Source organism: Sander vitreus, chromosome 3 (assembly GCF_031162955.1).
Source record: "Sander vitreus isolate 19-12246 chromosome 3, sanVit1, whole genome shotgun sequence".
Classification (NCBI taxonomy): domain Eukaryota; kingdom Metazoa; phylum Chordata; class Actinopteri; order Perciformes; family Percidae; genus Sander; species Sander vitreus.
The window spans coordinates 19,810,044-19,825,213 of record NC_135857.1 but is presented as its reverse complement, the minus strand read 5'-3'; the positions used below and the strand labels follow the sequence as shown (position 1 = coordinate 19,825,213).

Below are 15,170 nucleotides of genomic sequence, written 5' to 3'. Positions count from 1 at the left end.
ACTGCAGCTTTCAAAACTGTTGATACAGGGGGCAGCCATGTTGGATTTTGAACTCGGGCTACTGCGAGGTTGTCCGAGCTCGTAAATCCGAGGTCAGGGGGCGTGTTTATGACTTTGACCTCGTTAAAACCGAGTTGCGACGTAAATAGAACGCAGCATAAGGCTTCTGAGGTAAATGGAACGCACTATTAGCAATCTGACCTGCGTTGATGCATTTGCGTTTGTGTATGAGAGGTGACTCACCACCGACAGGCAGTCTGGGGCTTCCTGTGACAAACTGCAGAAAAAGTCTCTGCTGCTCGGCATCAAAGCTGCTCAACACCTCAAACAGGAACCGTACGGCGCGGCTGCAAAAACACGGGAGGAAATACACGTCAAGCACATCTTGAGACAAAAGTTTACTTATACCGGTCAGTGTTGTGTAGGGAGCCAAGAAAAGTAGCCCAGACCCATATTTATTGGTGTGCTAGGATAAATAAAAAAAAGTTTGGTCTCACCTGTCATGTGTGTAGCCGTGGTCCGGTCGACAGCACTCCATCAGCGTCTTTACGTCCCATGTCTCTGATTTACTACCACACAGCAACTGGTCAAGCTACAGCAGGAGAGAAGAGACAAAAAAATAAAATACATTTATATTTTTGTATGCGTTTTTTCGTATCTGTCATCCAAAGAATTTGTCACGCACGGACACCTTGCACACCGAGTGTGATGCGTATTAATTAATCCATTGTGAAAAATTTCGCAAGACAATTTGCTACTATACAAAATCTTCAAGCAGAGTCTTCAAGCAGTGAGGATGATTTTGATGTCCTCTCTTTTCTTAAACAAAGAAAATATTTAGTCCAGCCAATCCTGAGATTGCGCAGAGAGGAGAGTTTCACCTCCTTATCAAGGAGCTGCGGGATTATCCCAATCGATTTAAAGTTTACTTTAGGATGTCAGTGGCATAGTTTGATGCTTTGCTAGCGATACTGGAGCCACATATTAAAAGGTCCTATGACATGGTGCTTTTTGGATGCTTTTATATAGGCCTTAGTGGTCCCCTAATACTGTATCTGAAGTCTCTCTCGAAATTCAGCCTTGGTGCAGAATTACAGCCACTAGAGCCAGTTCCACAATGAGCTTTCCTTAGTATGTGCCATTTCTGTGTCTGTAGCTATTGAGGAGGAAGGGGGTGTGGCTTTGACCAACTGCTACTTTGCTTGTTTTGGGGAGGTAACCTTCCTCCTTATGACCTCGTAAGGAGCAAGATTCCAGATTCCGGCCCATCTGAGCTTTCATTTTCTCAAAGGCAGAGCAGGATACCCAGGGCTCGGTTTACACCTATCACCATTTCTAGCCACTGGGGGACCATAGGCAGGCTGGGGGAACTCATATTAATGTTAAAAAAAAAACTCAAAGTGAAATTTTCATGCCATGGGACCTTTAAAAAGCCAAAGCAAATCAACTTGTCAGCAGCCATTCTTGATTTTCACGTCCGCCTGTACGGTGGCTCTGTAGTGTCAAAACACCTCAAAATGCTTTCTACGGGTGCAAAAAAAAAAAATTAATAAAAAAAAAAAAAATGCATGAAACTGTCTGATCGGATTTTTTTCTGATGGACAAACGTTTGGTGGCAGTATGTAAACGTGATGACAACGCGAGCCGTACTTATTTTTTTAACAAGCGGAAATTTCGGACTCGGTGTGCAAGGACCTTTAATGTAGTTGTAAATGTTTTTATTAAGTGCATCATATTGTCAATTGCCATGATGGACTGAGAAGAATGACAAACAGAAAATGTGCTTACCTCCTCTGGATAGAAATACTGCAGGTGATGCAAGGGGAAGACTGACTCAAACCCCTCCCTAAATGACTCAAATTGTCTGGACACTCCTTCATTTAGAGTCCAGTACACCACCAACTGGAGGGAGAGAATAAAAACACAGAAAAAATCAAGTTTAAGATGAACAACATCAAGACAGAGAAAAAGTATAAAAGAGTGAGAGTTGCAAGAAAAACATCACATACCCTGAGGTACTCCTCCAGGTTGTAGATCGTTACTGCAAAGTCTTTGCCGCCCTTTTTCAGCTCAATGTTGGGGTATCCCGGAAGGGTGAAGTCCAAACCCAGGTCCTCTACTGAGCAGCCGTTCATGTTCAGGCTCTCCAGTGCCTGCTGTAGGGTCTCCCTCGTCTGTTGCACACAAGCACAGGTTACAATAGAGACAGGGGGAGATACATTGTATTACAGTACGTTTTCATGAAACCTGGAACCCCAGGACCACACTCGGGTACCAATGCATTAAATCAGACGTCCTCTGGTGCTGTGCTTCACCTGTGATCTGTCCTGTTCCAGCCTCTTTTTCTGGCGGATAACATCCTCCAAGTGCTGGATGGACTTTGCCACACCGGGGTCGATGTTCACCAGGTCATGGGAGCTTATAGACATCTCGTGCCGTAGCATCCACTTATAAAATGGCAGCCCCAGCGGTAGGTCCAGCTGGGAAGAGGAGCAGGTGGAAAGTTGCTCAGAAAGTCAGTTAAAAAAAACCACACACTTGGCACCAAATGTACATAAAAAGTAGGGGTGTAAAGATTCACTGATACGACTCGGTATTCGGTTGTATTATCACAGATACGACTACAACGATAAATGGACAAAGATTTGGTCGATGGACCGGCTCTAAACGTTACGAATCGGTTGACTAAAGCTTTGCTGTCAATTCAAAGAAGCGGCTGCGGTGTTTACAATGCCGTTGAAAGAGCCGGGTGTGCGTTTGGTTTATGTATGTGCGCAACGGAAACAAATGCCTGATTACGGACTTAGTTATTCATGTTCGGGGGTGGTGGGGATCAACCAATCAGCGCCTACGTTTGGGTTTGCAGAACAAACGTGCTGACTGCAAGTTAGTTTTGGAGTTAGCGGTGAAAGTGGCTGAGAGTTTATATGTTCTAAGATGTTACGTTACATTGGCATAAAAGTACAGTGGCCCTGAAGTGCAAATCTCAACAGCAAATAGAAAAACGCAACAGCAAATCATAAAACACAACGGCAAATAGGAAAACATTTCAACAAATCATAAAACAACGGAAAATAGGAAAACAAAATGGCAAATATGAAAACACGACAGCAAATAGGAAAACACGACAGCAAATAGGAAAACAGCAAATTTTCCTTGTCTTTTAACAGGAAGGAGAGGTGAAAAACATGGAAAAGCGCCTACTTTTAACAGACGGACAGTCCATCTGTCCAATCAGCAGGGTCCGTCCTCTGCTAGATAGGCCCTACTTTTTCTGGTAGAAGTTAATGCCGTTGCGTTTTATGATTTGCTGTTGCGTTTTTCTATTTTCTGTTGTGATTTGCACTTCAGGGCCACCGTATAAAGTCTGCTAGACGCATGCTAACGCTCACAACAGTATTATTGTGCTCACACGTATACTTACGTAATACTCTAGATCAGGGGTGTCAAACTCAACTTCACTAAAGGGACACACTTGGACATAAGAATCACATCAGGGGACCGACATGTAGAGTTTATTGACATGCTTTTATTTAATCAAAGTCAAACATATTTGACTGTATTATTGCATGTCTCATATAGCCTTCTCACTTAGTTATGTTGACAAAGCCGTAAAGAAAGTTCCTTAGCCGTCACAGAGTTTTGCAGAACAATGATTACATTTTTTTACAGCAACCTGTTTCACACCCTAAATCTCTCTGCTTCTGTGGGAATTACAGTCTCAAAGTCTGCAAATCTGCCAAATTCTGCTTTGAGTGTCACATAATTACAGTTTGAAAAGAATTTCCCGTCTTTTTGGTTTCTGTGCACAACTAGGCTGGCCAAAATCTATTGTCAACCTAAATTGATATGCGGGCTGGATAAAAATTTGCGAGGGGCCGGATTTGGCCTGCGGGCCTTGAGTTTGACCTGTGCTCTAGATCAGTGGTTCCCGACCTGGGGTCCAGGGACCCCTCAGGGGGGCGGCAAAGATCACAGGGGGTGCACAAGTCTTTATAATGGTTTGAGGTTGAGGTAAAAAGAAACAAAAAACAAATTATGATAATACACACTAGAATAGATAATGTATACAAAAGTCTGTATAAAAACTATGTATTTTTGTTCTCGCTTGAAATTGTAGGCAGGCTACTTCGTAGGCCAAACCTCCGGGACCTCTTAACCTGTGACCCTTGCTGTCATCAGGTCAGATGCTAGCTGCTATCATCCTCATTTTTCCTGCTGCCACAGCATCACTATTTTATGAAACATGGCGGAGAAACGTAAAAGTGCTGACAACTCCTCTGTATCAAAAAAGAAAGTAAGGTTGTATCTCGAGAGTCTCAGCTTTTCTTAGATATAAGTAGGGGGGGCACCAAGGAGAAAAGGTTGGGAACCACTGCTCTAGATGATCATTATTGGAGTGCTCACAATGGCTGTGTAACGTGGACCTATGTTTGAGTTACTGTCTCTACGATTACAGCAGTAAGGAGTAAGTGGCTAGTTGAAGTTTAAGTTATACTATTAGCATGGCCTAGCTTTACTATTACCTGGTCCATTTTTATTATTATTTATTTGAAGGTAAGCAATGCTTCCTTTATAGAATTGGCTTATTTAAATTTAGAATGGGAAATGAAAGTGTTACATTAAAACGAATTTCAACTATCAGATTGAATCGTATCGCACCGAATCATTTTAACATCGAATCAAACTGAATCATTCCAAATTAAAATGTATCGTCCCTGAACCGTTACGTACCCCATTATCTAAATAGGTATCAGAACGTCTTATAAAAAAGGTAGAGATTAGGGCTGCAGCTATCGATAATTTTAGTAATCGAGTATTCTACCGATTATTCCATCTATTAAATCGGATAAGAAATACTTTTGTTTTATTGAAGAGCAATAATATACAATAGTTTGGTAGATATTTTTGGAAAAAACAACATTTTTATTGCCTACGTTGCTTACAATATAATTTCTCAAAAAACTAAAAAAACTTATTTATATTACATTGTTTTTAAAAGAAAACATTTTCTGAAATGCAATAACAATCTCAAACTAAGGCATACATTAAACATACATAAACATTACATTAAGTTGTGCAACTTAACTTTCAGAACTACAAGTTTCAACCTGAGACTGATCTGTATATAGTCAGATATGTAAATATTAGTTATACTCAACCTATTTTTATTTATATATTTGATTACAATGCTACACAGCTGTTACACTTATGCTAGTAGATCGCTGATCAGCTGTTTCTCCGTGGAGAGAGAGAGTGAGAGAAAATGGTTTGCAACAATCCGCTGTTTTTTCGGCTCTTTAGATCAAATTGTGGTCACCACTACGTATTTTCATGTCTTTGTTTTTGGTAATTGTTGCGTTTGGTATAGTTTCATCGTCCATACGACTCGTCCATATGATTTACTTTTGTCGGGTCCGCTTCATGGAATGGATGATTAAGTTAGACTCAATGTTATCTGTTGAGATGCTGAAGCATTGACGTCGTGCTATTATTGTGGTAAGCTAGTTCGATTTTGCAGTAGACACACTGTACAGAGTCTTCGTTTTAATTACGTTTGAACCGATTCCAAACTTTGGACGCTTTCTGTCGTTTTCCCCAGCCTGTCTCTTCTCTTAGCCCCTTACGCTCTTTCTTCAGTTTGTAATCAGTCTTCATGGCATGTGTCACCAGCAGCGCCAGCCCGGTGTAATAATCCTCCTTGCGGAAACACCGCGAGCGATACAACGTTGGTAACATTAACTAAACGAAGCTTCGAGGCAAATCATTTTGCATCCAGGATTTTTAGCAATCAAATTATTTGAGTTACTCGAGGAATCGTTTCAGCCCTAGTAGAGATGCACTACCCTCATAAAAAAAAAAGATATGGTATGTTTTAAATGCTGCAACATGTATCGTATGTCAAGGACCAATCAAGGGCCAATAATTTAAATATTAACAATGTATCTGACTGCCATTAAGCAGACACATTGATTTTGCCTGAAAGCTTGTACAGCAGGTCTAAATAAGTTACATTTACCACTGACAGAAGAGCATTCCAGAACGCAAATGCTCAGTTGAAAATATGAGTCTATTACAAAGATAGAACAGAAAAAAGGAGGTTATTACCAATCTGAAGTCCATAATGGCTTTCGCCATTAGCTTTCCTAAGAAACGGAACTTCATTTTGATTTTGGCTATGTGTGCTGGTTTGGTTGTCCTGCCGAAGGGAACAGCAAACAGTCCCCTGGAACTGAACATGTACTTAGTTGCCTCTTGGCTACCTGTTGGGGCAGAGACATAAGTATGGTCAGAGTTAAATTAGTACATATATCTTCCCACAAGCATTTATATTTACATTCAGTGCAATCATATTTAGAGTGAAAGTTGTCTAACCATGGGCCCATCAGTGAGGACATCTTACCAACATCTGACCAAGCACATACCTTCCCAAACATATGATCAGTGTGGGACAAAAAATACTTTATTAGTAAAATGTCACTGTGGCAGTGTCTTATGTTTTCTAAGTGAAAAGTAAAAGTCAACGTGTCATGCTTTTCATCATATCATGCATGTGTCTGAGGGTTTATACCTTTAGGATTGGCCAGCGTGACCTCTTCACCCCTCCACAGGCCGAGATCAGCCCGCTGGAGCTCCTGAGACACCAGAGCATAGAACTCCAGAGTGGGTCCAAGACCTGTGCCAACCTGGAACAAGATACAAAATTAGAATCTCATTTCTGCAACTCTTTTTACACGTTTTACGCACCAAAGTGCAAGTCATGATTCAGTTTTAACTAGGGCTGTCAAAATCAACGCGATAATGAGTTAACGCAAATTCCTCCTCTGCTCTGTAGTTTGGGAAATCGGGAAGCGATGCAGCAGAAGTAACGCATCGCATGCAGTAACTTTGTGGACGGCTAGCAAAAACCAGAGTGCTGAAGGTGTTCCTGGAGAACATGATCCACGATGCCGTCACCTAACACCGAGCACGCCAAGAGGAAGGCGGTGACCGCCAAGGATGTGGTGTACGCTCAGAAGAGGCAGGGCCACACCCTGTACGGCTTTGGAGGTTAAACCTGATCCTCAATCACAAATAAAAAGAGCCACACATTTGATCTAAAGAGAGACATTCTCAGTAACAGAATTTATTACTTACATTTTTAACTAAATCAGTGATCATTAGCCTCTTTTTTATTATGTTAAACAGCTATTTTGTATACATTTCTGTCGGTTACTGAATTTATTGTTTAATTCACATTCACATGTATAACATGTATATGTGTATATTTATGTATGCACCAACCACCAAGGCAAATTCCTTGTAAGTGTAACTTGTTTTGGCAATAATCCTGATTCAAAAGCAGCTCAAACTTGAAAAATATCCCTTTTAAAGTGCATTCAGAACAAATAAAAAAATGTGAGATTAATCGCAAGTTAACTATAGACAATCCTGCGATTAAATACTTAAATCGATTGACAGCCCTATTAACTTAACAGACAACACCGGTACCTCGTTCTCATACTGAATCTCTAACATTGCCCTGGAGCTGCCGAGGTCCTGCATCACAGACTCGGCCTGTTTTAGCAGCTCGTCGCGGTTTATCGTCCTCTGTAAAACACAAAAGAAAATAAGGTTTAAGCCAGGTCAGAAAATGAGAAAATAGAGCTGTCCTTAACAACAATAATAGGCACCAAAATGTTAACATAAACAAAACTGATGACAGATACACTTGTGTACAATTGGCGGATTCCATAAGATACCACAGAACAACAGTACAGTACAAAAGTAAAACAGTTTAATGTGGCAATACATTGTACCTTCTTCCTGTCAAGACGCGGTGCAACTCTGCTGTCCTGAGAATCTGATTGGTTGATCTCAGGGTTTGTGTCCAGTAGGCGTTGCATGGCTCTGTCGCGATCAAAGGCAGTTACGTAGAATAGCATCTGCCGGGTGTCAAAGGGGAAGAAGAAAGGACTGTAGAGAGAGAAAAATGTATGTGAGAACCAAGTCATATAAGCCAAAAATGAACACCAATATCAGTGTTGTACAATACAGGTGGAAAATCTAATTCCACCTCACGTATGAAACATTTACCACGTCTTTCCGAGCTCAATGAGCCAAGTAGGGATGTTCCCAGTCATGATGACCAGTGGGTCTTGTAGCTGACGGTTGGCTTTGGCTGTCAGCTTACTGTTAATGAACTCACTGGTAGGGATGATTTCTTTACACACAGCATTCTGCAAAACAACCAAAAATATTCATGTTACTTACATTGTTATTTTATCTCACAAAACTACCCCTAACTTTTCACAGCTAGCTTACGTGTTAAATCCCCCACTGACCCAAAACGTAAGGCTGATTTATATACAGAGCCTACGCCGTTGCAAAGATTAATACTTGTGCGCTGGTGTGTCTGCTTCGATCTAGCGTATCTATTTAAGAAAATAACAGATGTGCCTACGGCGTAGATTCACGGCAGAACCACAAATTAGGCATTAGGAGTCTGGTGCAATGTTCAAACCTAAACTCAGAAATAAACTGACAACAAGTCACTGACTTCCTGTTGTAATTCTTTAGGAAAGACTTACATCATATAAGTAGAACCAGTATCTACTGATGGAGTGCAGGACTCTCAGCAGCAGGTTGACCTCTAATGAGGGGTCATCAAAGGTTATGGTCTCTGGTGGCTCCGAAGTGAGGTACGTCTCTAAGGGATTGATGACACTGGGACACACACCATCTAGAAGTGACGGGAATCAACAGCAGTAATGAAGTTGACTGACTGACAGATTCAGACAGCTAAGAAATCGATAAGAATTGTGTGATTAAAACACCCATCATCACATGCTTGTAGATCTGGTCACGCAACTGCTTTTTGATTTGTAAACATAACCAAGAAATTAACTACGCTGAGCCCATACCCTGGCAATGTGAATCCTTACTTAAACAGTTCAGGTACAACAGTTCGTATACAGCTAGCTGCAGGAAAGAAGCAGAGCTAGTTAGGAAATGTTGAACCTAGTTTGAGAAACCCTTCACTAGGAGATATTTAAGATTCTCACCATGCCACAGCTCATCCTGCTTCTTGGCGTTGCGAGGTGAGGTTTTGGTGGGAGCCGTCTGGGCTCGGCCCCGCTTTCCACCCACAGCGTCTTTGCTGCCATCCTCTTCCTCTCTCACAGGCTTATACCTGTCAGGAAACAAGATGGGATAGGTTATCTCTATATGCTTTGATGAGCATATATGTCAAGCTTTTACACCAGAAACAATGCCTTGCCTCAATTCTTCACCTTTGTGAAAAGACTAAGGCCAATCATTATTTGCAATTCCAACTGGGGGTGAATTTATGAGCTTATCACAGCCTATGCACTTCACACTGGACTATAGAGTATAAAAACTAGGCAAATAAATTTGCATGGCTAGACACTACTTACTATGTAAATGAAGAGATCAAATTTGTCTGGAAAGGACTGGCTAATGAGATTTAAACCAACAAATCCTGAAAAACATTGCTCTTTAGTTTCAAAAGTGACAGTGAAGGTTAAGAAAGTTGCAAGATCAGAACAGACAAATTCAGAGGCACAAGACCTATTCTGTAAGAAAAAAAAAAGTAAAAAGTAAAGAAGCAGTTAAAAATGTTTTTAAAAAGAGCATTCTTACCATATTGTGTGAGTTTTGGTCCAGATGCCAGCTCGCCCAAGTGGGTTTGCCTCATCGTCCGTCGACTCCCTTTCTTCTTCTGCCTGAAGACTGTACTGCCGTACAGCCTGGTATACAGTCATGTTGTATGGTAGCAGGTGGTCACCAATGTAGAACTGTAGTCTGTGACGTACACTGCCCGAGTTCAGGAACTGTGCCGCCTGGGTAACCAATAAATGACAGTGGCATTACAAACACGGTTTATTGATAATACTGAAGTGACAGCAGAACTTAACCCTCAATAAACACAGGATCAAGGGTGTACAGTTTCAAAAATTTGACTTATTTGGCATGAACAATATCCCATACCAGTGATTCATCGATTTCATCATCTGAACCGTCGTCATCACTGTCTTCATCCTCTTCTCTGATTCGGCCGTACCCTGTAAAAACAAGATTTATAGTTAACAACCCAACTAAAGAAACGCGGAATAACCCATTATAAGAATGGTTAAAATGACAATGTTTGGCATTTGGTCAATATGGAGGAAAAATGGAGAATTCCCCTCTTAAAGGACGCTCTGGTGGCGCCATCTGTATTCAATGAGGCACTTGGTAGTCCACGACAGTTCCTCACCTCTGACAACAAGATATCTTTCAATGGCTTGCACCAGGGCCAGGGGGTCTATCTTCACAGGGCCGCCTTTCCACTGTTTAACATTAGTGCAATCTGGGTGTCTCTGCAGCTGACACTTGAGCTGATGTGTGTTGAAGAATTTCAGTGCCTGAGAACCCCTGGAGAGATACATTTAAAAAACAATTTTAAAAATATATATCAAACTACACGGTTTCTATACTGATATTCTTAAATTTGAATATAAAGTATATAACACATTAAATAATAAACCACAGACCTGCTGCCATTGCCGTTGCCACTGGGGAAATCATGCACTTTGACAGGAAACTGCTCCATTTGGCTCAGACAGCTGTTCATTTTATGCACCAGTGCCAGGTACGGACCATTCTCTGTTGGGTCCAGACGACTTACAGGCTCCATTCCTGGAAGCTGCATACCAAACAGGAGGATAAAAAGAGATTCAAATTAAAATTCTGAATATTTAGCCAAAGTCATGAAATTGTTCGACAAGGTACGGTAACATAACATGCTCTAGTCGCTCACCGGACAGCCAGCGAACACATGAAGGAACCTCTTGAGCCGCACGTCGCGGCTGAGCAAGTCCCTGTCGGTGTTGGAGGTCAGGTAGACCAGGAGCTGCTTCACCAGCCCACTGTGCTGGATCTCAAAAGACGACACGTCAGACTCCGATACAATACTGGAGATCTCCACCAGGCACTCCATACCACCATCCACCTGGGAAACAGAACATATCAGAAAAATGTCTCAGTGCTGGTGTAACATTACTTTATATAGTCAATTTTAGTATCTATATCTCTCTAGGTTTCTCTATTTATCAATTTCTACAACAATTGTAACTTTAAGGAAAACATCTAAAACAGCTATATTGTTATGTTATGCTTGCTCTACTATAATGGGGGTGATTACCTGCAGGTTGAGCTGCTCCGTGGCTGTGCAAAGTCTCTGGAGTACATTCAGTGCAGGGTTGCTGCCATCCACATTTTCAGAGTTGAAGTAGCGCTCCACAAACTTACTTGCCTGTTCTTTGATCCATGCTTTTATTTTGTCTCTACAAACCAATACAAAATACATTTCCCTGATTACATCGAGTGATCCACACATTACCCCCACAATCAGTGACCATTCATTCACATCGCTTTCCATCAAGGACAAGAAAAAGAATGCAATTTGGATAATACAGGCGTGGGAAACAGGGAAGCCCATTAACTCTCATCATTGTACCTGTTATTAGAAATTGAGTCCTTGGGAGGTGCCCTTGCCAGGCCACTCACCCCCGCTGTGCGTGAGGGCTCTGAGTTGGCATTGTTCGTCTGGGCACCCAGCTTGCCCCAGGTTTTAGGATTAAGACTGGCCAAGAAGGATGATTTGGGTGACTGAGTACTGGTAGGACTCTTTGCTGTAAAGAAACCAAAAGGTAGATTAGGAGGGTTATGATCATATCCAAGACTACAAAATGCCATTTCAAAACAGTAATATAAAAAAAAATACTGGCAGCGCACACACACAAACTTACCTTGATTGTCTACTTTATCATCATCTCTTGGGGGAGAGTATTTGGGCCTTCTGGGCCCTCTTTTAGGTAGCCGTTTCCTCTTTAGGACATCACTTAACCGCCTTGATGGAGGAGAAAATAATTACTATAATGCTCTTGGGGGGTGAAAACATCGGTTTGCCCATTCATTACAATAACAACTGACAAGCATACATACATCAGTATACATTGAGCATGTTATACATTATTAGTGTGTTTATTAAGCAATTCATGTATGCTACCATTTATCAGTTGTCAAGAGAACTTGTAATGCTAGTTATCAGGCAACAAAACTGTTCTTAGGTGATTCAACCCAGGCTGCAAGTGCAATTTGTGTTTATGGGGATAATTTATAGTGCGACATTAGCACTGGGCCTGTGTTAGAAACTTTTTTTTTTTTTTTAAATGTCTATTAACAGCCAAACCAAAGCAAAAGGCCACATACTCACCCCTGTGGGCTGAGGTCCAGTGAGTCGTCCATGCTGTGCTGGAAGCTGGGTGAGCCCAGCTCAGGAGTTGCATTATTAGCAGATGTGGTGGATGCAGTGCTGATGGTGGTAGTGCACAAACTGGCAGTGCCACTAGGGCAAGCCTTTGGCGGACTAGTGACTAGAAAGCTCTCAGACTCTGACAGATTCTTTACCTGGTGCATCACACCTGGAAGAGAAAGGAGAAACCCATAAGAAATTGTCTAAAGCCTTTAAAATTAGCACAATACACAGCAACTTATTTCCATTTAGTATAAGATTAAAGACTACCTTCTCTTCTGAAATAGACACTGAAAACATCAGGCAGCTTCTGCATGAGAATCTCAGCCATCTGCAGAGAACCCACTACAATCTTTAGGTCCTGGCTGGATAGCATTGAGGCAATGTGACTGTAGAAATAAACATACAAAAAAATAGATAGAAGTCAATTTACTTTCAACTCAAAGAATGTCACCTGTAATTCCCTTGTGTCTTTAAAATACTACAAGTTCTTTCTTCTTTTTAAAGAATTACTAAAGGTAATTTAAGATAACCTCCTAGTCCTGCTATCATTTCACAATTAAAAGTAAGCCACAGCCCAGGCACCATTACCTGGACACAGCATGGTTCCTCAGCACATCCTTCAGTAGCTCTGCATCAGCAAAGTAGATGATCCTGAGGATGGCTCTAAGGCACTTGTGTCTGACAGCAGGGCCGGCCGATGAGCTGTACACTTCATACAAGACCCCAAACAGAGTTTTGATGAAGCACTTTGCCAGTTCAGGGTCCTCCTTCATCAACTGAGCTCGAGCATCTTCTCTACGAACCTCCTGGTGACTCCCTAAAGACAGACAGGTAACCGGTCAGGTTTATTGCCTCAACCACACTGCAACTGTCACAGCTCAGCTGTCACTCAATGGAGAAGCTGTATTGTACACGTCAGGTATACACATGCACAACAATTTGAAACAACATTGCAACCGACTAACTGCAGCTTGCTGCTCCGTCTCCGATAAAAGCAGCTAGTGTGAGAAATGGGCAAAGTAGCAATAATCTGGGAGACAAAAGTCCACTGACTTTCACTCAGTGAATGCATGGTGATTTACCAGATTATAAAAAAAAAATACAGCAGTTAACAAGTATAACTTATATACTTATTTTTGCCATGAAACTGAGTCACTTTTGGGAGTTGCAACTGTTCAAGCCAATTACAGTTGCCATCCTACTCAGTGGAGCAGGCTAAAAATATTTAGGGTCACCATTTCAGACATCACGCGCTGAGAGCAAGTGTTTCTGGTTCCTTTTATTGTCAGGATAAAATACAATACACTGTTATCTTTACACAAATCTGTAATTTGAAAAGATCTGCATTACCTGTATTAGGGTTGGCAAGAGGATTTGGTTTCCTCTGGATACCACGTGCAGTTCCTGTGTCTTCATTTATCTGCTGCATAGAGTTAAAGTCAATTGTGTACACACGGCCCAGGGTTGACAAGCTGATCTCATCCTCCCCGTTCTGGTGTGCTGTCTGCAGGGCAAGATAATCACCAGATACACCCAACATCAGTATCCCATATGGGTAAGCCCCATATATTTGGGTGTGTGTAAATTTATTAATGAATGCATATGAGATATGCCGACACACTGTAAAATAGACTAAATGTTGTCTAGTAATGTAATGCAACATTTTAATAGATTAAATCAATTATTCATCCTTCAAATGGTTATCTTGTAGTGTGACAAAGGTCCAGAATGACTGACCAGAATACATTCTAATATTTCAACACTAAGGATATGCATTGGGATACAACATAACACGATGCACTCTCTTGCTCAATGATGATTTCATCATAGACTTTGAGGTATCAACGATACAGAATGTGGGTGATGCATTCATACCTCAATGATGCGGCTGTCAATGCGGTTGTAAGGATGCCACAGTCCCCGGTCATCCCTCCACTGCCAGATCGCTCCCTCTGTCGTCTGGGCACTGCCCTTTTTCAGCATTACATCAACTGCAAAGATGCCCTCTCTAGGCAGGCAGGGCATCAGCTCGCTTTAAGAAGAAAAAGAAGAGCGGTTTGAAAAAGCCACAACATTTTGTTTAATCTAAATTCCGTTTAACTATCATCAAGTGAAATAGGTTTGATTGTTCTTCAAATTTTCATTGTCAATTGATAACTGTGGCAAAACAATTGTATCTGTGGTTCAAGGTCTGGGAGAAGCAGGACTAACATTTGTGACACTGTTGTAGGCACCACTTCAGTGGGGCAGAGTATATTTACACTTTCTGTAAATTGTGCAGAGGACCATGTAAGAACAGTTTTCAGGCTTTCATGTCATGTCATTTTTTTTTTGCTGCCAGAACAATTTAAAAAAGGTTAGTGCCCCCAAATCCCCAAAATTCTAATATTGCAATGGGCAATATGCAATATTGCCCATACCATACTGAAAAGAAGTCAGGCAAATAGATATTACCATATGAGGGAGGTCAGTTCATAGAGCTCCTGGGGACTCCGGGGTACCAGCTCAATCTGCTCCTGGCAGCTGCCATTTGATGCACCACACAAGAGGAAACGCAGAGTTTCTGCTATGTCTGTTTAGAAAAGGTAACAAACAGATTTCTGCCATTATCTGCCCTGTTGCATCATCAACACATACTTTCACTACTGCTAAAAGTCTGTTGTGACTGAATGAAGTGCACATTTTAGAGGCAGTCAATGAGATGCGAGATGATGTGAGCAGATATGAATTCAGTCTAAATGGTTCAAATTAAGGCAAAGATTTTTCTGCTCAAGTTGAAAATGTGTTGAGATGTGCTATAGAATGTCTAAGCTATAGCAGTGTTTCCCCTATAATTGTACAAGCCTAGGGGGCCACCAGGCCAGAATTA

The 15,170-nt window shown here is 41.5% G+C and overlaps 1 protein-coding gene across 12 annotated transcripts in view; it reads right to left on the bottom strand.

The window, feature by feature from the left end:
- Positions 1 to 15,170, bottom strand: part of trip12 (thyroid hormone receptor interactor 12) — a 49,567-nt gene that overhangs the window by 6,029 nt on the left and 28,368 nt on the right. For 8 of the 12 annotated variants that reach the window (XM_078246418.1, XM_078246419.1, XM_078246417.1 and 5 more), the window contains 26 exons: positions 14,756 to 14,873; positions 14,177 to 14,333; positions 13,652 to 13,805; positions 12,890 to 13,118; positions 12,569 to 12,687; positions 12,260 to 12,467; positions 11,793 to 11,893; positions 11,501 to 11,675; positions 11,186 to 11,327; positions 10,802 to 10,993; positions 10,536 to 10,687; positions 10,259 to 10,416; positions 9,991 to 10,064; positions 9,643 to 9,842; positions 9,045 to 9,172; positions 8,571 to 8,722; positions 8,077 to 8,219; positions 7,800 to 7,956; positions 7,492 to 7,590; positions 6,572 to 6,686; positions 6,109 to 6,263; positions 2,316 to 2,480; positions 2,010 to 2,174; positions 1,789 to 1,902; positions 498 to 592; positions 244 to 347 (listed from right to left, as the gene is read on the bottom strand). In XM_078246418.1, coding sequence (XP_078102544.1) covers positions 244 to 347; positions 498 to 592; positions 1,789 to 1,902; positions 2,010 to 2,174; positions 2,316 to 2,480; positions 6,109 to 6,263; positions 6,572 to 6,686; positions 7,492 to 7,590; positions 7,800 to 7,956; positions 8,077 to 8,219; positions 8,571 to 8,722; positions 9,045 to 9,172; positions 9,643 to 9,842; positions 9,991 to 10,064; positions 10,259 to 10,416; positions 10,536 to 10,687; positions 10,802 to 10,993; positions 11,186 to 11,327; positions 11,501 to 11,675; positions 11,793 to 11,893; positions 12,260 to 12,467; positions 12,569 to 12,687; positions 12,890 to 13,118; positions 13,652 to 13,805; positions 14,177 to 14,333; positions 14,756 to 14,873 — 3,771 coding nt within the window. The remainder of the gene's footprint in view (positions 1 to 243; positions 348 to 497; positions 593 to 1,788; positions 1,903 to 2,009; positions 2,175 to 2,315; positions 2,481 to 6,108; positions 6,264 to 6,571; positions 6,687 to 7,491; positions 7,591 to 7,799; positions 7,957 to 8,076; positions 8,220 to 8,570; positions 8,723 to 9,044; positions 9,173 to 9,642; positions 9,843 to 9,990; positions 10,065 to 10,258; positions 10,417 to 10,535; positions 10,688 to 10,801; positions 10,994 to 11,185; positions 11,328 to 11,500; positions 11,676 to 11,792; positions 11,894 to 12,259; positions 12,468 to 12,568; positions 12,688 to 12,889; positions 13,119 to 13,651; positions 13,806 to 14,176; positions 14,334 to 14,755; positions 14,874 to 15,170) is intronic. The other 4 variants (XM_078246424.1, XM_078246425.1, XM_078246429.1 and 1 more) reach the window with 2 other exon arrangements.